This window comes from Blennius ocellaris (assembly GCF_963422515.1).
Source record: "Blennius ocellaris genome assembly, chromosome: 22".
NCBI classification, from domain to species: domain Eukaryota; kingdom Metazoa; phylum Chordata; class Actinopteri; order Blenniiformes; family Blenniidae; genus Blennius; species Blennius ocellaris.
In genome coordinates, this window is record NC_137671.1 from 5,353,300 (window position 1) to 5,372,918 (window position 19,619).

At 44.4% G+C, this 19,619-nt stretch overlaps 2 protein-coding genes across 3 annotated transcripts; both read right to left on the reverse strand.

Annotated features, from left to right (window-relative positions):
- Positions 1-292: 292 nt before the first annotated feature.
- c4h11orf98 (chromosome 4 C11orf98 homolog) lies at positions 293-3,202 on the reverse strand. Its single transcript, XM_080518456.1, has 4 exons — positions 3,141-3,202; positions 2,006-2,130; positions 1,809-1,897; positions 293-1,544 (listed from the first exon to the last, which is right to left on the reverse strand). The coding sequence occupies exons 1-4, from the start codon at positions 3,177-3,179 to the stop codon at positions 1,414-1,416; spliced, it is 384 nt and encodes a 127-aa protein (XP_080374582.1). The 5' UTR covers positions 3,180-3,202; the 3' UTR covers positions 293-1,413.
- A 1,313-nt stretch (positions 3,203-4,515) lies between these two features.
- Positions 4,516-18,958, reverse strand: pthlha (parathyroid hormone-like hormone a). 2 transcript variants are annotated; one of them, XM_080518711.1, is made up of 4 exons: positions 18,827-18,958; positions 9,836-9,946; positions 5,263-5,869; positions 4,516-5,002 (listed from the first exon to the last, which is right to left on the reverse strand). In XM_080518711.1, exons 2-3 carry the CDS (start codon positions 9,940-9,942, stop codon positions 5,287-5,289), a joined length of 690 nt encoding a protein of 229 aa, XP_080374837.1. In that variant the 5' UTR covers positions 9,943-9,946; positions 18,827-18,958; the 3' UTR covers positions 4,516-5,002; positions 5,263-5,286. The 2 variants fall into 2 exon arrangements, with proteins under 2 accessions (XP_080374837.1, XP_080374838.1); XM_080518712.1 differs by lacking the exon at positions 18,827-18,958 and adding an exon at positions 11,858-12,010.
- Positions 18,959-19,619: the final 661 nt, after the last annotated feature.

The following is a 19,619-nucleotide window of genomic DNA, read 5'->3' on the forward strand; positions in this document are numbered from 1 at the left end:
ATTTACCGAGAATCGTGTGTCGAAGGTCCGCCACTGTACGTCAAGAACAACGCAGAAATAATAATAGAATCAAAAGATTAAATCCAATCTATATAAAGGCAATTAAAATAAAAAAAAAACAACCCTCAGAAATGCAAAAACCGTATTAATATTTAATATTTTTGTCTCATTGTTGAATGAAAGATTCATTTATGTGGAAGATTCTTGCAATCACACCTATAAAAATGTGCAGAGAAAAAACATGAACATCGTCACAATTTTATAACATTTATGAAAGGGATAAAAACGGAATTCTGTCTAAAAGATCAAATGTAACACTTTTAGTTCCACTTAGATTTGACTCAAATAAAGAAATAATGGTTATTTATGATTCTACAAAATGTGCAATGCCAAAATAATGTGATTCAATCGTTATCAGGACTTCGGCTCCGTTTACACGTTTCTGCGTTTTTGTTTAAGCTTGAAGTTTACATTACATGGCGACATATCGAAAACAATGTGTTTACATGTAAACGGCAGAAAAGCTGGAAATGATATAGTGATTGATGTTTTTGCCAAAGAAAAAAAGCAGACAAAAAAAAAAGAAAATCCCATTTGTAATCATTTTAATGACCAGTTTGTAGCTCTATGATTAAAATGTATTGATCTGGATTCCACAATGTGCAATAAACACATTTTACTGCAGAAATGAGGCGAAACTTGAGAAAACCTTGAGAATCCACAGAATCCAAAACGCAGTTTTCTGCCAATCTCCAGTCAAATTTGGGCGAGAACAGTCAGAACATACCAGAAATCACGGCTCACCCCCGCCTATAGACGTCGCTACAGACCCCAGTGCTACAAACATTAACAATGGCGACAGTTGCAGCCTGTGACTTTTTCAAAAAGTTCCACTTTCAGAGCCGAAAGTTGTGTTTATATTTACTCTGAGCATCGTTGTCATGGAAACAGGCAGCCAAGATGAAATTACATTTTTTTTTTCATTTTCACTTAAATGCTGCGAAGCGGAGCCGACGGGTCAAATTGTAAAATCATTAAAGTTCAGCTCCACCAGAAAATGTTGCCCAGGAAATAGAAATGATGTAAATTAGATATGATTTCCTGAAGAGTTTTCATTTTGTCTCAACATGAGGATGTAAAAATCTTTTGTCTAAAATGGGAACATTTGAAGCTGTGATGATCGACTATTTGAACTGAAAGAGTTGTTTTTACCGTAAAATTAAAAAAAAGATAGTTTCATCATAGAAGTTTTAATTTGTTTCCCTGGGGAGCTTTTATCCTATACTTGAGGCACAAATACATCAAAACATTCTCACATTCAACCAACATTTTGTCAGAATAAGCGTTGCCGTGACGACAAATCTTTTCTTGATGATATAGTTTTCTTTTTTTTTTTTTAATAAAAACGTCTTTTCACTCTGCGTCGACCATCTCCACGTCGTCATTGGAACCTCCTGCTTTCTTCTTCTTCTTCTTCTTCTGTTTCTTGGTGGAACCCGTCGAGTCGTCGGGGATCGTGGTCTGTGGCGCCGACGCAGCTTCAGCTGCAGACGAGTGAAAGCAGAAGCAAGAGAAAAGTGTGAATTTGACAAGAAAACAAATTGATCATTTCATTTAATTATGTCTTTAAATAGTGCTCTGACAAAACAACAACCTCTCTTTAACCACACACACACACACACACACACACACACACACACACACACACACACACACACACACACACACACACACACACACACACACACACACACACACACACACACACACACACACACACACACACACACACACACACACACACACACCTTCTTTGGCGTTCTTCTGGTGTTGAAGCTGTTTGATCAGTTTACGTTTCTTCTTTCCGGACAGTGTGATGTTTGCTCGAGGACTCGACCTGGACACAGAAGTGTGTGTGAGGCGGCTGTGATATATGCATGTACGCGTGTGTGTGTGTGTGTGTGTGTGTGTGTGTGTGTGTGTGTGTGTGTGTGTCTACACTCACTTCCTCTTCTTCAGGTGGTGGATGGTGATCAGACCTTCGTCCACCACGGCGCCGACAATCTGACGCTTCTTCCTCTTCTCTCGACTCAGAACTCGACGACGCTTGAAGAGATTCCTCCCCAAATCCTGACACACACACACACACACACACACACACACACACACACACACACACACACACACACACACACACACACACACACAAAGTACAATTAGTAAAAACGTTTTTACTTTACTAATTTTTCTTATTGTTGATTTTCTTTCTTCTTAATAAGGTAAGAGAAGTAAATAACTGAAAGTACGTTTTCAGACCATTCAATGCTGAACATGTACCGAATACAATGAGCTATCAACCAAATAACGTCAAATAAAATAGGTGTCACTGTTTAATGACATTTTCCCTCTTGATTAGTAAATTGATACCAGAGTAGATCAACTTATAGTTTAACAGGTTATGTACCACAGGACGTTAAGGATGCCTTTATCAAACATCATCTTAAAAAAAACGGTCCCTGATCCAGATGTTTTAACAAGTTACAGGCCCATATCCAACAGATTGCAGCCAAGAACACCCATTTCCGCTTTAACGAACAGATGAATAACAAAAGACCCAAATAAACTGAATTGGCAGGAGAATCATTAAGTTGAAAAATGTTTTTTTCACAACGACACTTCTCATTAAATAATAGAAAATAGAAATAATAATAAAAAAAACTCGTGTTTTCATCTGGATTTGTCTCCATGATGAGAAAACACTCAGACCATGCTGCGTTGCTGTGATTGGCTGGTCTCAGTTTCCCCTCCAGACCAGAGCCAATCAGAAGCAGGATGTGGGTTGTTGCACCCGCCTCCGCCTCGTGTGCCTCAGTGTTTAGAAGAGTTCTAAAATACTAAACAAACATGTGTCTAATATGTTAAGATTATGACCCAAATAGAGATTTAAGAGACAAGAGAAACGACCAAGTACTGACATATATTAGAAAGGAGCTCGAAATCGATTTAAAGAAGCGGACAGCCCCAATTAAAAGACCAGCGGCGTGTTTCACACTGTGAATCAGAGTTTTTATTCGCGTCTTTAACTGCACATTAAACGTCTTCGCGTGGTTTTGCCTGTAAACGAAGCTTTATTTACTCACAGTTTTAGGTCGGTTTATTTTCCCTCCGGGCGGCGACATCTTGTCTTCACGTGGAGGCTGACGCTTCTTCTTCTGCGCTTTGAATCCCTGCAGACTTGAGGAGCTCCCCCTGCAAGACTGAGGAGCTCCCCCTGCAGGCCCGGGCGAGCGTTACAGCATCAGCTGGCAGAGACTTATTTGTTTACCGCAGGAAAACGTCAACGAAACATCGACAAATGAACACAGTTAACGAAAGAAATATTGTTACGATTAGGGCCAACGTTCTTGTTTTTACTCACTTGTATTATTTGTCTTTTTATACCCCAAATTAATCATTATTAATTTAATTATTTGTAGTTTGTGTATTTTTGAAATCTTCATTTATATATATTTTGTTCTATTATGTAGTTTCAGTGTATTATACATAGTTATATTTGTGTTATACATGTGCTGTAGTGGTAATCAATGTCAGCTGGTCACTTATCTACTGTACTATAACTCAATTACTATTGATTTATCGACTCTATTCTTCTACCTTCTATTTTGTTTGTCTGCCTGTACTACTACTATTAGTGTGAATACTACTCCAACAACTATTAGTACTACTGTTGCTTTGAATTTTCCTACTACAGGAATAACTACAAGTATGCATACTTCTATTACTACTACTACTGTGATTGCTGCTTTACTTTACTATGATCACAACTAATATTACAACTGCTATTAGTACTACTATTAGCAGATTCACTACTACTACAACAACTACTTCTGCTATTATTAGTAGCACTAATAAATTATTACCGCAATGACTACTTCTGCTTGTATCACTGACACTACTACTTCTATTACTACTACTACTGTTACTGCTACTAATACTAGTATTATTACCAATATTACGACTACCCCTACTGCTTCTGGTACTCCTACTAATAATGGTTGTACTAATAGTGTTAACACTATAATTGTCCTTACAAGACTTTCCGTCTGAGGCGCTCCGTGAGCCACGGAGATTGGCAAGTATTTCCAATCTATTCTATTCTATACGTGGTAGTCCAGTGACTGGACTTCCTGAACTTGTTGGATTGAAACTGCAGCAGCTGGATCTTTAGACCCTTTTCTGTTATTCAAGAAATTCAATTAATCCTCTACATTCAAAGAAACACAGGGAGTCACAGGAAGACACAGGAAGACACGGGAGACAAAGAAACTGTCAAATGTTTAATCGGTTCAGTTTTTATCTCAGTGCAAGTGCCAAAGACATGAGGGTGGTTTGATTTATGTACAGGTCCAGCTGTGGCTTCAAGGAACAGGGTGGAGATAAGGGGAATCAAAATAATTGTTCCACCCCCACCCCAAAAAAAAAAAAAAGAAAAGAAAATGGGGGGGAAAAAAACATGGGAAGAATAAAAACAACATAGGAAACCCCTCAAACAGCAGCAGAGGAACAAAGAGAGTCCATCACGAACACACAACAACATTAATGGTATATATATTTATATAATTATATATCTAAAGTGCATTATGGTACAAAAATATAGAAGGTCAGCAGCACCTCGATACATTTACAAAATAAATACACCATTCAGACCAAATAAATTACCGCAACAACAAACAACAACAAACAGCAACATGGGACAACAACTGGAGTTTGTTTTTAAAAAAAAAAAAGGAAACTTAAGCGAAGATTCACAAAGATCCGAATCTGATGTCGCCGCAACACGTTTTGCTTATTTTATTAAATTTTTTTTAATTCTTGCGAGCTACTCCGCTAACGTCCAAATATATTTACACACAATAAATATGTTCCAACTGTCTGTCCAAACAGTCCCCGTCCCCCGGGACGAGGAGCGTTTAGGAGTCCCGTCAGAGTGCCGCCCAACTCCCTGAAACAGAGAATGGGAGGAGGAAGAGGAGGGGCGGGATGAAGATGAAGAGCAGGAGGAAGAGGAGGAAGAAACAGGTCAGTGATTTTATTATCAACGGTCACACAAAAATATAGAAACAGTCCAGTTTGCTGGTAAACTAAAGTTTTTAAACTCAATACGGACGAGAATAAATGGTTGAAAGACAGTTTAAATCAGTTTTCTGGATTTTTTAAACTGACTCCAGATGTGCTAAAGTGGTTTGTCTCGGCTCCACTCACCTTGGTCAAAGACGGACCGTCGTTTCAGAGCAGCGCCCTCCGCAGGCCGAGCAGAGATCTCCACTCCAGGCGGAGCCCGCTGCCGGCCTCCTCCTCCTCCTCCTCCTCCTCCCCCTCCTCCTCGGGCCTCCATCCCAGTGACCTCGCCCTCCTCCTCCGCTTCTCGCCCTCCCTCCTCCTCCCGCCGCGGCCTTTCTTCTTCCTCTTCCCCGGCGTTCTCGGCGCCTTGTTGGTCTCCTGCGGCAGGTTGGTGCCTTCCTCCTCCTCCTCCTCCTCCTCCGGCCGGAAGCCCAGCGGCAGGTTCTTGGTGCCCCCGGCCGGCTTGGAGTGCAGGGTGCTGCCGGTGGTGCTCAGGTGGATCCCGACGCCCGGCACCCCGACCGCCGCGCCGCCGGCGCCACTGCTGGTCCCTGCTGCTGCTCCTCCTCCTCCTGCACCTCCTCCTCCTCCTCCTCCTCCTCCTCCTCCTCCAGTCCGGAGCTGGAGGTCTCGGATTTCGGCCGTGTGGACCTCGTCCAGCAGCTCCTGCAGCCACATGCGGCGCTTAAAATCCTGCAGCACCCGACCTTTATCGTGCATGAGCTGAGCGTGGCTCACGGAGCGCCTCCTGCACGACAAACAGACCAAACACAAGACTTTAGAGTGAAAACAGTCACGAAAACATAAATGACAAAGAGATATGAGAGTGAAAGCAGCCACGAAACGTGAACATTTCAAGTGAAATCAACCCCAAAAAACACACAAAATGTGACTTTTTGAAGTGAGAACAACCCTGAAAGCACATAAAACACAAACCATCAGAGTTTAAACAACCACAAAATCACAGAATCTATTGACAGACTCTTACACAGACCATTTCTGCACTTTGAGTTCACATTGGGTTTGAACCTGAGACATTAAAGTCTGTCAGAGTTTCACATTTTGACACACCAGAACTTCATCTGGGCCCCTCAAACATCCACACAGTCTGAAAGTGAAACGCCATCAGATTCTGAGACCCTCAGTACAGCAATCCGAAGCTCTTCGAAAGGTTGGGCGCAGTTCACAAAGCCTCCACACGAGGGCGCCAACACTCCACGCGCTGCTTGCAGGTCCCCACGCAGGTGGAGCTCCAGAGGATGGAACCGTTCAGAGGTGGATCTACCTGCGCGCAGACCTCGGCGAGGTCAGAGCAGCTCTTATCTGTGCGAGGCTTTGCTTTGCCGCGGTGTCGCCTTACGGGGGTTTTAACTCCTGGACAAACAGAGAGGCGGCGAGCCGAGCCTGGGAACCGGCGAGGGGCCGCGGACGGCCAAACCCCCCCTCCAGTGTCTGAGCACACAAACAGCTCAGAGAGCTTTCCCATGATGCCCTCCTCCTCCTCCTCCTCCTCCTCCTCCTCGCTCCTTCTGATTCAGCTCTCCCAGCGTCGGGGCCGTTTTCTGCTGAGTCGTGCCGATATCCTGTGCCGAGCTCCTGAGGGCTCCACTGTTTATGTGCATACAGATATTTCCTCCGAGTCCTCTGAAGCTTTGAAAGCCGAGCCTGGCTCTGTTTTACCTTTAATAACGCTCACATCAAACGCAGGGGGAAAAACGCCGCGGTGCATCCGGCCGTGGCAGCGCTCCAGATCCCCGTCCTCCACCTACCTACCTCGTCCTAATTGTGTCTCTCTGCAGGAGACGTATGAAAGAAGGGCCGCTGTTGTTTCCCAAAAAGCCGCCGCGAGTCATTTCCCGACCGACTGCTGCAGATAGAAGTCAGATGTTTGTTGGTTCGACTTCTAAAAAAGTCTCAGAGTCGTTGGGAGTCTCCTGTTAAATCTAGAGACTCTTTTAAAGTCTCTGCTTTCCAATTCTGACCCCATCAGCAGTTTGAATTTTGGATTTTCTAAAATGAAAGCTTGGTATTTTCACTCTTGACACTCCTTCAGCCTCTGAAATCTTTAAGTTTGTGTCTCAAAAGTGCTGTAGAGAAACCGACTTCTGGAGGTTAGAACTTCAATTTTCCACTCCGGGCGCCAATGAAACTTCACATTCTGATTCCCACAACTTTGGACTGGCCGAAATCGACTTCTTAGGCCTTGAAGACCTTGATTTTGTCTTTGGAAACTCCGGATTTGGATGTTGACTTTAATTGTGACTCCCGAGGCGTCGAGAGTTGGACCTTGACAGCAGTTAGAATTTCAATTCTGGGAACACGTCTCAAACTTCACATATGACGATACAAAGACTTTTGGAGTTTCGAGTTTCTGCTTCTGAAGCTTTTGTGGAGCTGGTTTAGATCTCCAGATTTCTGCAGATTTGTTTCTCAAGGCTCTTGGAGCTTCAGAATCCAAGTGCAGAATCCTTAAAGTGTCTGACTATAAACTTTAAAGCCTCTGACTTGGACTCCTGAGGCATCTCTAAGGTTTAATGTGTGACCTTTCTACTTTTGAGTCTCTGATTCTGCTTCAGCGTCCTTTAGGTCCATGAAAATGTGGATGTTGACGTTCAGGATTCTCACCTCCGTCGAGGTACTTCAACACTCTGATTTAATCTCCCAGGACCCCCCCGAGTCCCTGGAGTCTTACAATCAAGCTTGAAACCGTTTTAGATCTCAGCCTCCGAGACTCAGAAAAGTGTCAGACATAAACTCTTGAGACCGTCTTAAGTCTCATCTGTCACTCTTTAATAAGTATGTGTTTTATCCCTTAGCACTTAAAGATGTTAATCTCTCACTGCAGTGACTCTTTAATCTGTAGATCTCAAGTGAAGAGGCCCTGGATTTCCACTGACAACACCTCCGGAGCCTCAGATTCAAACCATCGGGGCTCCCGGAGCGTCACACGTCCTGCGTTGAATCTCAGATTTAATATCTTGACACCATCGAGGCGACATAATGAGTCCAAAGCTCCCGTCAAATTGTCGCTCCCCAAAAGACGCTGCGGGTGTCGGATTTCAGGTCCGGGATGATTCACGGCCCCGATCACGTAAACGGCAGCCGCTCCAGATGCCGCGGCGCCGGCGGGCGGAGACTCAAACGGGTTCTCCTGACCCAGTTCTCACCGAGCAGCAGGCCCCTCTGCGACAAACGATAACTAATCAGTCGAATTACTGCATCGATGAAATGCGTTTTAAACTCGGATTTCATCGAGTCCATTTTAAAAACTCACACTTGATTGTCTGGAAACAATAAATCACAACATCGCCACCTTCACAGCTAAAGGTCGTCACGTCGAAGGTCGCCGGCTCCATCCCAATTTGTGATTCTTCCAGTGTTTTTCTTTTTTGGCGGCGCTGGTGTTTTCCTTTCTGCTCAGGTGGCGTTGGGTCCCGTCAGGGAGCATATCAGAGGACTCTCTGGAAAGTGTTAAAGGAAAAGCTGGACGGCGGCGGCGCTCTGAATCACTGCTGCCACTGAAATGCCTTTCAGATGTGACGCGGGCGCCACGCGGGCCAGGGAGAGAGTCCCCGGCCCATCAGAGCATCTTCCCGCTGCTTCATTAGAGGCCGCTCAGGTCCAAGGAGCCCAGCGAGGCGGCGATACGATCTTTCCAGAGTGGAAAAAAAAAAAAAAAAAAAAAAAGCCGGGAAAGCGTGAAAGCACATTTATTCGGCCTGGCATCAGGCGGCTCGGCGGGAGCGGCAGGTTTGCTTTGGTCCGCCGCCGACTGCGACATCAGCATTATTCATTGCACCGCGAACGCTCCGGAGTCTCCTGAAGGTGTTGCAAACACAAAGAACCTCTGCGTTTTATCTCCAACGACAACGGCTTCCCGCGACCCGCCGAAGACTCTGATCGACGCCACGGGTTCGTCCGTTCACATCCCTAGAGGCTCAAGAGCTTTAGTTTCAATCTCCAAGCGTCAGATTGGAGCTGCCGAGGCCTTGGACTGTCTGATTTAAACTCCTGAACTCAACGCAATAATTCTGATTCCTACAAACTCCCCGAGTATCAAATGTCGACTCAGAAGCTTCGGATTTTCACTCGGAGAGGCTTGCATAACCAGGCGTCGAGTCTAAAGGCCACCGACATTTCTGGGTTTTGGTCCCAAGAGCGTGAAAATATAACTACGCAACCTCCAAGGCTTTAAATGTTCATTATTGTTGCATCACAGACACACATTTAGAAGTTGATTAAGTCTTTAATTTCCACTCCTGAAGCAAGGTAAGCTTTAGATTTAGAGTCTTCAAATTTGAGCCTTAAGAACCTCCCAGCCTAAGATTCCTATTGCAGGATCCTCAAAGTCTTTGATTTTTCACTTCGGAAACTCCCAGATATTTAAATGCTGACTCACTTCAGCTGCTGCGACTCCTGAGACATGTCGAGTTTGAAAACTTGACTTTTCAGATTCCTGCAGCCTCTGATCTCGACTTATAGTCTCAACGCGGGTTTGAACTTCGACTCTTTAAGATTCAGAATTCTGAAGCATCAAAAAGTCGAGGAGTCAAGCGACGAGCAAGAAGACCTCGGAGACACAGCGTTTATTCCTGCGTCCTCTGATTTCAACTCCTGGAAGCCATTAAAAGCCTCTACGTGTCTGTAAAGACCTTCTGGAGGTCCAGATCTCAAGGCATGTGTCAAGGAGACACCTTTTGGAAGTGTGACTTACGTTCGGCTGCTGAGGGCGTCGATCGGCCGGCCGTGGTGCGGCGCCGGAGAGCAGAGCAGGAAGACGGCGAAGCACCACTGCTGCACGAGCCTCCGAGAACACAACATGGTCCTGAAACCAGAGAGAGAGAGACAGAGACTTGACTCTTCTGACAAACTGTTCCTTATTTAACGAATGCCGGAAGCGACGCATAAAGGCTCACCGCACCATCTGGTGGTGCAAAGCGGTATTTCAAGACTGATCAGGCTTTGGCGAGGAGGTGTGTAACTTCAGATTCCTTTGATTATTTACAAGTTGTCAATCACTGGAAATATTCCAAATCAGGGCTGAAACATTAAGAATGGAAGTTGCCTCGAACAAGCAAATAAAGTAAATAACACATTCTAATCATTCAAACTTTTTTTTTTTTTTTAATTCTAACTCATTTATTTAAATTTGAAATGTTGTGCTGGAGTTTTTTTTAAAGTTCATGCCTTCTATATACCCTTCTAAAAATCCACTTTTGTACACAGAAATAAGTTGACTCTATTACATTACACAAGATTGAGGTTTTTTTAAAATGTTATTTATTTCAATGAGTTACGATCTGGAGGATCAAATTTTGACATGTGACAAAAGTAAATATACATATACTGGAAAATATTTATTCTCCAGATTTAGTTCATTGAATAAGTGGCGTTCCCCAGGGATTGATCCTGGGGCCCCGTAACAAAGTCTCTCTGAAGCATTAACATGCGATTTAACTTCACATGGATAAACCAGGTAATAAGTTTCATTCATGAGGAATCTGGTACTTATTTTCCCAATGAATGCATTACTTTGTGGCTCTTCTAAATGTGAGTAATCTGTGGGAAAATGGCAGTCAGGCTTCAGGAATTTGAAGCGGTTGAAATGATTGTTCTGTTAAGGTATCAGGAGGACAAAATAAAGGGATTAATTAATAATCGGACAGGCGTCCAGGTTATTAAAATAAAGCAGGAAAATCTGGTAAATGTTTATTTTCTCTCAATAAATGACGCTTAAAACACTGTGATCTGAAATGATTAGACTTCCAACTTAACTGACAAAAACCAAATGCAAAACCTTTAGAACAGTCGTTTAAAACTTCAAAACCATCCAGAACTTCAAAAAACCCAAAGTCTTTTGAACATTCCAAAACATCCAAGTCTTCTTACTCTTCAAGCGCTTCAGTTTCTTTCAAAAAAACAACACAAAAATAGGGTAAAACCCTGAAATCTAATCGATATTCCTCAAACATGTTTTTGATTGACGGCCGTTTCTCAAGGTTTTACCTGCTAAACCCTCAAAAACACTGAAGCCTTCAGATCTGACTGAGTCAAGTGGTCAAATCCTCCTCAGTCGTCAAATGTCAACAAAAAAACCTCCAGGTTCCCAAAACACCTTCGAAAACTTCCACAACTATCCAAAACCTCTAAATCTGAAAACTTCTTCAAAAAATTGTCCAAACTTTGTGATCATTTACAAACGCCTGTTGTTTTTAAAGACTCCAAAACATGTCCCGCAGGCTGACGGAGTGAGATGATGGGAATAATGAGTCGACTGACGTCTGCAGAGACAAGAAGAAGAAACCTCTGAGCTTTCATGCAAACTGTGACATTTCTGCAAATCACAGTTGTTTTTTTGTTTTTTTTAAAAAGCAGAAAACCGAAACAACCTGAGCTGCTGAACAAACGACTTCATCCTGAATATGATCGACGAGAACAGAGTCGGCTCTCGAAGGTGGGCGTCAAACTTTTATCTCAGAAATGAGTAAAAATATGCGAAAACTTGTTTTGTTTTGGGTTTTTTTAGTCTGTTTTCTGGTTGTTTGTGCTTTTATTAAAACATTTTTTTTGTAAATAATAGATTTAGAACTAAATAAAGTAAACCCATCCAGAATCAGCTGACATCAGACAACCCTGAGGTGTGAGGACACTTTCTCGGGGCTCGAGATAAAAATGTTCTGCAAAACTTGACAACTTGTTCAGAGTCATGTTGAGCTGGAATCAAACTCAGACTTACGCGGCGATGTCGGGCCCTCAGAAACAAATCAAAAGGTACAAAAAGAAGAAGAAGAAAAAAGAAAAAAGAAATATAAGTCCTCCAAAAACTTTTCCAGGAGAGAAGAAAATCCCAGGTGATGACACCTCCAGAGATAGAAATCCAGGTCCTGGGTGCGAGGTCAGTGTGAGGTGGCCCTCAGCTTGCGGGTGGTGGGTGGTGGGGGGGGCGGCGGGGTGGTGGGTGGGTGGAGGTTTACCGCGGTCCTGCAGGCGTACGGTGGTGCGTGTGCTGCAGGGCGCTGTGAGCCCACCGTCTGCTGCACGCCGCCTGAGAGCTGCAGCAGGTCAGGAGCGGCGGGGGGAAGGAGGAGGTGCCTCGCCGCTCCGCCACGCCTCCTCCTGTGGGAGTAGCGCGGAGGGGAGGGGAGGGAGGAGGAGGGAGGGAGGGAGGGAGGGAGGAGGAGCGTGGCCCCGCAGGGAGGTGGCGCTGCAGCTCGTAACCGAGGCCCTGATTCACCTGGAGGACAGCTGCCGGCGCTCCAGACTCCTCATTCCTTCACGTGAAGACAAACATCTGGGATTCTCACTGATCCCAGAGCAGATTTCTGGCTCCTGCACGTGGGACCAGTTTGGACTTGTTCTTGGACATTTTTTATTTTTATTTTGGGGTTTTATACCTGGCTTTGGACCGAGGTTTTGAAAACTGGCGCTTGGTGTTTATACATGTGCTCTGTCCTGTTTAACTTCACTCTTTAAACCTTCCATACATTCGACAACAGCCATGTCGAAAGCCATGATGAAAAAAAAATGCACGATGTGCAACTTTAAGGAAGTCATCGATTAATTAAAATTGTAACTTTTATAAACATACGGTGTCCTCACGGTTTTAATTATATAAAAAAAATAAACAAATGTTTAACAAAATATGAGCATTCTAATTCAATTACATTGTACGGAATATGAGGCATCCCACAGGGAATGATTCTGGGACCCTTTTGGTTTTCATGTATACCTCTCACTGAATTTTCAGAAAAGGCATGAAATAGAGTAGTACACAAGTTTAAACTATGAAGAATGGATGAACGTTATCTGAGAGCATCAACAGCACATCTGCAGTGTTTGACGACGCCTTAAAAACAATTCAAGCAGAGATATTTGCATATTAATGGCTTCAAATCGGAGTTCTTATCAGGGTCTGAACTTTTGAACCGGCTCCCGCACGCAGAAGTCATCGGGAATAAACTGTAAATATGTGAAAGTCACACACACACACACACACACACACACACACACACACACACACACACACACACACACACACACACACACACACACACACACACACACACACACACTTGTGTGTGACAGTCAGCCGGACTCAGACTCTCACTGCCGATGTGACGCCTCAGGCTGCGTTCAGTGATCATAATAAATCTTCTTCAGTGGTTTACGAGTCGCTTAATGAGCTGCTTCCTCTTTACTCACTCTCTTCTCAGCGCAACGAGTGATGGAACAGCTAAACCTCTTCATTAAGTCCTTTTAACACCCACAAACACTTTAAATCACAAGCCGACGGTCCCTGTGTTTGTGAGCCAGTCACCAAATGCTCATATCTGCTCTGTTAAGTCGGTAACATTCACAGATTGATCACTTCAAGAAAGCATCGAAGAACCCACAAATCACAAATCTAACAAAACCGACCTGCAGCAAGGCGGGATGCAAGGCGGTGAGCGTATTTTATTCTTAAGAGTCGAAGGCTTTTCTTTATGCAGACGACTGTTTTCACTCTGATTCTGGTTTTAATACTGACGCGGAATATCAGATGTGTTGCTGCCCTCAAGTGGCTGTAATAAATACGACAACAGCAACGGAGGGGATGGCGATATGAATCCAAACACAAAATCTCCTAATTAACAAAATCTATGTGTTATTTCTTTGTAAAAAATGGACCCACAGTTCAAAGATGCACAAAAAAAACACTTGTTCAAACTTTTTGTCGATACGTCATCTTGTAGCAGACAGCGGTAATACGATTCTTGGCTAGTTGGTGAGCATAAACAGCACTGAGATGATTTGTTTTTGACTGGTGAAAGTCGTTTTTGGACGTTTTCCACAGACAACAGTGAACGGCTGAACCGCAGTTCTTGGAGTTCTTCGCGGACGACGACTCCCGAGTGAATCCCTGATCGTCTGAGTCGTGCGGGAAGGAGCTGAAGTGGGTGTGAGGGGGGTGTGAGGGGGGCGTGAGGCCTCCTGTGCAGTCGACCGCGTTTGATTTAATGCGGGGCTTCATGTTGGACCGGCTTTAATCGTCGTGGACACACGGAGCGGTCTGAAAGCCCGGCACCGGCCCACCGTGCACTCAACAAATGTTTGGTTTCAGACAGCCTCCCGGGGCTTCAGACACCCCCCCCCACACACACACACACACACCCAACCCCCCTCGCTCCCCAGTGCAGGTACAGATGTGTATCAGGGCTTCCCTGCAGCTCTGTTTTCCATTGACTCAATTACCCCCCCCCCCAATGGCTGCTCGGACTGAGCCCCATTGATGCGTCCTTGATTTGTACCCAGAAATAGCAGCTCCACTGTAAAAGGTCAGCGCATGAACATGAAACACACACAATGAACACATTATTGAAGGTGTAGGAGCTGCCAGCGCCGCTGATGCAACCGAGCGCTCTGCCTTTCATTCATTAAGCATGAGAAACAGAATCCATTGTTTGGTTCCCGAGCACTTCGCCGGCTGCTGAGAGAACACCCCCCCCCCCCCCCCCCCCCCCCCCCGAGGTACCTTCCAGAGGTTTCCCTCTGAATCAGTGGAGTTATGAGCCTGGAGATGCTCCACGACCCCACAACCAGGAGCAGGAGAGTCCGGACCGTCACCCTCCTGCTCCCTCCACTGAGGAGAGAAGGCCTCCCCTGTGCAGCCACGCTGACCTGCAGGTAAACAGGTAGGAGTCGGAGTGTTTTCCTGGCAGCGTGGCGGCGCGTGGGGTCCCGGCCAGGAAAGCTGTTTTACATTCACTGAAAATTGCAGCGTCTTGGCAGAGAACCACACACACACACACACACACACACACACACACACACACAACCTCCTTCTGAAAACTATTCTCCTCACAAAGCCAGCCACTGTGGGTGGACGGCCCCCTCTTGGTGGTCCCGTTCCCCCCCCCCGTCCTGAAGGCCTGCAGGACCCTCTCACTACCGCAACAAGAGCACAGATCTGCTCACTGCACGTCTCGCTCCGTCTAATCTCCCGAGCGAATCGCAAAAACGTTGAATGCCGACCTGGAATCTGATGGGTCACACTGCCAGCGAATCGGGACACGTCCCTCGAAACAATCCGTCCAATCGGAGGCAGAGACAGACCAGCTGCAGACTTGAAGAAGCGGCTCCGAAATATATTCCGCGCACAGAAAGTGCAAGTTCTTTTTTGGACAGTTGTTTCACAGTAAAGAGACAAATGACTTGACGTGTCCACTGTGAGTCAGACAGGAAGTGTCACCACTCAGACACAAGCACCCTCTTCCACCCACGGTCCAATGTGCAAGTGTCCTTCAGAGCTGCAGCTCACAGTGGTAAATAATCCCCATCTAATAATCTCAATCCAGTGAGCATCTCCCAATACAACCATCATACAACAACCACCATTCAATACCCGTTGTGCAGAAGCCACCATCACAATAACCGTTATCCAATACAGACCATCCAATAACTCTGGATTTGACGTCAATACCAACAAGAAAAGCAGGGTCACTATCAAGTGGCATAAATGATTACTATACAGTAAGGCAAGCTGGTAAACGTCAATAGATCGACTTCCTCATGACATCATGAGGTTTTGTGGCCCAGTAGCAGGGAGTGTACGACCAGACCGGATGACGATAGCCGGTTACCGTCAGTAGATTGCGTCAGCAGAGTATAAACACACCTTCCTTTGCAAAATGACAGATTACTGACTGTTATATTCTCATTGGGGTTTGGGTTGAGAAATAATAATTTTTTTTTTAATTTTACTTATAAAACTTAATAACAAGGTAACACTGGATAGGACATCATATCGTCAAGTGATGAAAAACGCTGTTTTACCACAAAGTGGCATCAAATGACCAGTGGAGTTAGTTAACTTAGCCACTTCTAGACAAAGCACATGTTTTCTTACATTTAAAAAAATATATATATTATTTAAAACTGGATTAGCCATCACGCCCTCTTGTGGTATAAAGCAGTACTTCATCATGAGGCTCACTTCTTTATTGAAGGACTTGTTGAAACAGAAGACATTTTGACTGGTCGTTGTAACATTTTCAAGCCTTGAAGCGTTCACGTCACCCTCTCCTGGTACACAGCGGTATTACAAGGCAAGGCTAGCCGCTCAACTCGCTAGCAAGGGCCGACGGCCGGCCGGCCGTTTCACAATATTTTTCCAGATCGTTTCAGCTGCTTTTCAACATTCGGAGTTCAAAGCGTCGGATTTTTCCAAGGAGTGAAATGTGAATCTGAGGCTCCTACTGTGAAACAGCAGCCGGGTGAGTCGCAGTGAGTCATGGGGGGAGTAGGTCTGGACGGGGGGAGGAGGGGGTGGAAGAGAGCCAGTGTTAGTGGGAGGAGGAGGAGAGGGAGCCGTGGAGGGCTGATGGATGATGATGACTGAGGGATGATGAAGAGACCGAGAGGCGTCTCCTCTCCGGGTGGCCTTACTCCCAACCCCCCCCCACACCCCCAATTTTGTTCACCCCTGGATCACCTCCTGCTCTTCAGATGCGATGCATTTGAGGACCATAGGAATTTTGGAATGTGCCACCCTCCCCCACCCCCCCCCCTTTTTTTTTGAACCAGAAAGCACCCCCCCCCCCCCCCCCTACACACACACATACACACACACACACACACACACAGATATGGTTGCAATACAAAAAAATGCAGAAACTGAAAATGAGGATGTGAATATTTGCACACAAAACGCCAGAATGTCACACTCCCTGACGTTTTTCACAATAAAATACACTATTGTTCACAGCTGTTTGGATCTGAAGATGATGTGATTCATTTAATCTGCTTCAAGGGTTTGTTAAGTCTTTATGTCTAACCTGTAACTGTTATAAATGAGCTGTTATCTGTAATAAAAATGTTTTCCTGTTGCATGTTTTCTTTTGAAAGGAGTGTTCTTTTCATTCTCTCCATCCTGAAGAGTACTTTAAGTATTTCATTTTGAACCAAGGTTTGTTAATTTTTGCTTTTATCAGCCTTTGAAGGAGTCTTTAAAGCTTTATATTTAATTCACCATGTTTACAAGCATTGTCGTCTCTTGAGTTTTGTTTTTTTTAGTGTCTGTAAATATTTTGTTAATTTCGTCCACTGTATAAACGTTCAGTCGTAAAAAAAAATGTTGTGAAAATATAAACTGAGAGGATTGAATACTATACAAATAGCAAATTTGACCATTCGGCTGTTATTGAAGGTTTGTTTTTTTTCAATGATGTGTTTGGAAATAAAAAAATAAACACAACATTCTGCCATACATACACATACACCCACACTCTAATGTAGGTGAGGTAGAAGAGAATTATCTAAAATATGGCAAAAAATGTTTATAATAATGTTTTTAATATTTGGAAGTATGTAAAGGATAATTTATCACTTGGAGACAGACGCTAACAAGCTGAATGAAAACACTGTTGGGTGGTAACCCCATAAAACAACTCTGGGAGTCGTAAACTAACACAGTAGACAACCACAAACAAGCTAATACAAATCTGTCTTTGGGCGGTAACTCATAAAACAACAACAACTTATAAAAAAAAAAAAAAAAAAAAAAAAAAAAAAAACCCTGTAAATATATTTTTAGAGAATTAAAATTTCACCACAACTAAATACAGACACATGTAACGCAGTAAAACGACGAATGCAGCTCAAAAGCGAAGGAGATGAGCTCGTCTGAAGTCTTAATGACACTTTAAATATGAAGAAAACTGACGGCAACAAGCGACAGACACACTTTTACTGCTCTGTTTGATTCAAAGCCCCAATTTATCACCAGGAGACAAATGCTAATTCGCTAATAGAAAACTTTCTCCAAATGTCTGGAACGCTGAGATGAGAACTTCTGTGGAATCTACGAAATAATTAAAGAACTGAAACCGACATTTCTCAATCTTCGGCAACACTTTGGGGAGATTTCTCACTGAAACTCGGAGCTTTTAATGTGGCGAGTTCAGGTTCAGACGGAAACGCCGCACTCGCTTCTCGCTTCACGTTTTGTTTTCCCAGTATTTCAAGAACACGTTCAGAAAAGGGAAAATAATTTGTAATAAATAATTATCCAGCCGGAACACTGGAGGTAAATCTTAAATTCAAACTTCATTGTGTGTCCTTGTAAACAACCTGGCGCCTGATAAAAACTTAACTTTCACTGTATTGCAATTGTTTTTAGTTTAGCGTCAGAGTAGAAAACATCCTCATGTGCACATTTGAATTATTTGTGGCAACAATTCTTATTTTTTTTCAAGAAAAACTTAGGCCAAAGTTGTGAATTTATATAAACATTTGGACTTTTCTGTGCTATTTCTGCCACGTGAAATCACTTGAAAAAAAAACCCCATGAAAAATTAAAAGTTAAATAGTCAATCTTTACTCCCAGGTCATTTGGTTTCATCCACATTTGAAGGATTTTATTTGGGTTTTCTCTCCATTTTACAGTCAATTCTGCAGAAAAGGTCCCACATTTCCCCGATCATACAGGAGAAAATGAGATTTAATCAGATTAAATGTTCCACTCCTGCCTGCAGTTTAAAAGTACTTATTTTACCAGTCGATATATAAACAAAACTCAATAAAGAGATGGAAAAAAAAAAAAGGACTTTTTTGCCAGTTTTCTCTCATTTCCCCGAATCTTATTCACAACCTGTGAAACTATTTGCATTATTGTATTCATGTCATTAAAACCAGAGCCACAGTTCCAAGTTTTGTGTTTGCAGCTTACTTCGGTTTGGAGGTTTTTTTCCCCGGCCTGGTTGTTCTTCCTCCTCGTGCCGGTGGATCACAGGCAGTGCTGCTCCTCTTCCTCACCACGTCAATCCACAGCAGCCGTGAGCAGCGGCGAAGGAGATGTCCTGCAGGCAGATTCCCACATGTGGCGTTTCAGCTGCAGCGTCTCCTCCTTTTTTAAAGAATCCCTCCACGTGACGTCACGCCCCGGGTCACCAACCCGCCATCATCATGGCCGCCTCCTCGCCACTGAGTGTGGAAGCACACGGACGGAGTTACTCACCCGATCTGCCCCCCCACCCCCCCAACCAACCAACCAACCTCTCTCTCCTCCTACAGATTTAACTTTAAGAGCGGAAACACACACACACACACACACACACACACACACACACACACAGACACACACACACACACACAAGCTGTGGTTTGGTTACATGTGTCTCCTCAACACTCTGCACCTTCCCTCATGTCTCTGATCATTCACAGACTTGAATCTGACCCCCCCCCCCCCCCCCCCCCCACACACACACACACACTGCGTCTGCCACACTGCAGTGCACCGAGAGCAGAAAAGCCCACTCGCGTTCCAAAACACGGTGGTTTTGGTTTCGCCGGTCCCGCCTGGCTTGCGTAGCCCGGGCTAATCTCCTCGCCGCACCGCTATGTTTAGCGCCCGGCCCGGCGGTTTGAGGTCCAGAGCGTGGGGCCGAATTGGCACCGGGAGCTGTTGACAGTCCGGTACGGTCCAGAGGAGGAACCCCGACGATGCCGAGGAGGTTCTTCCA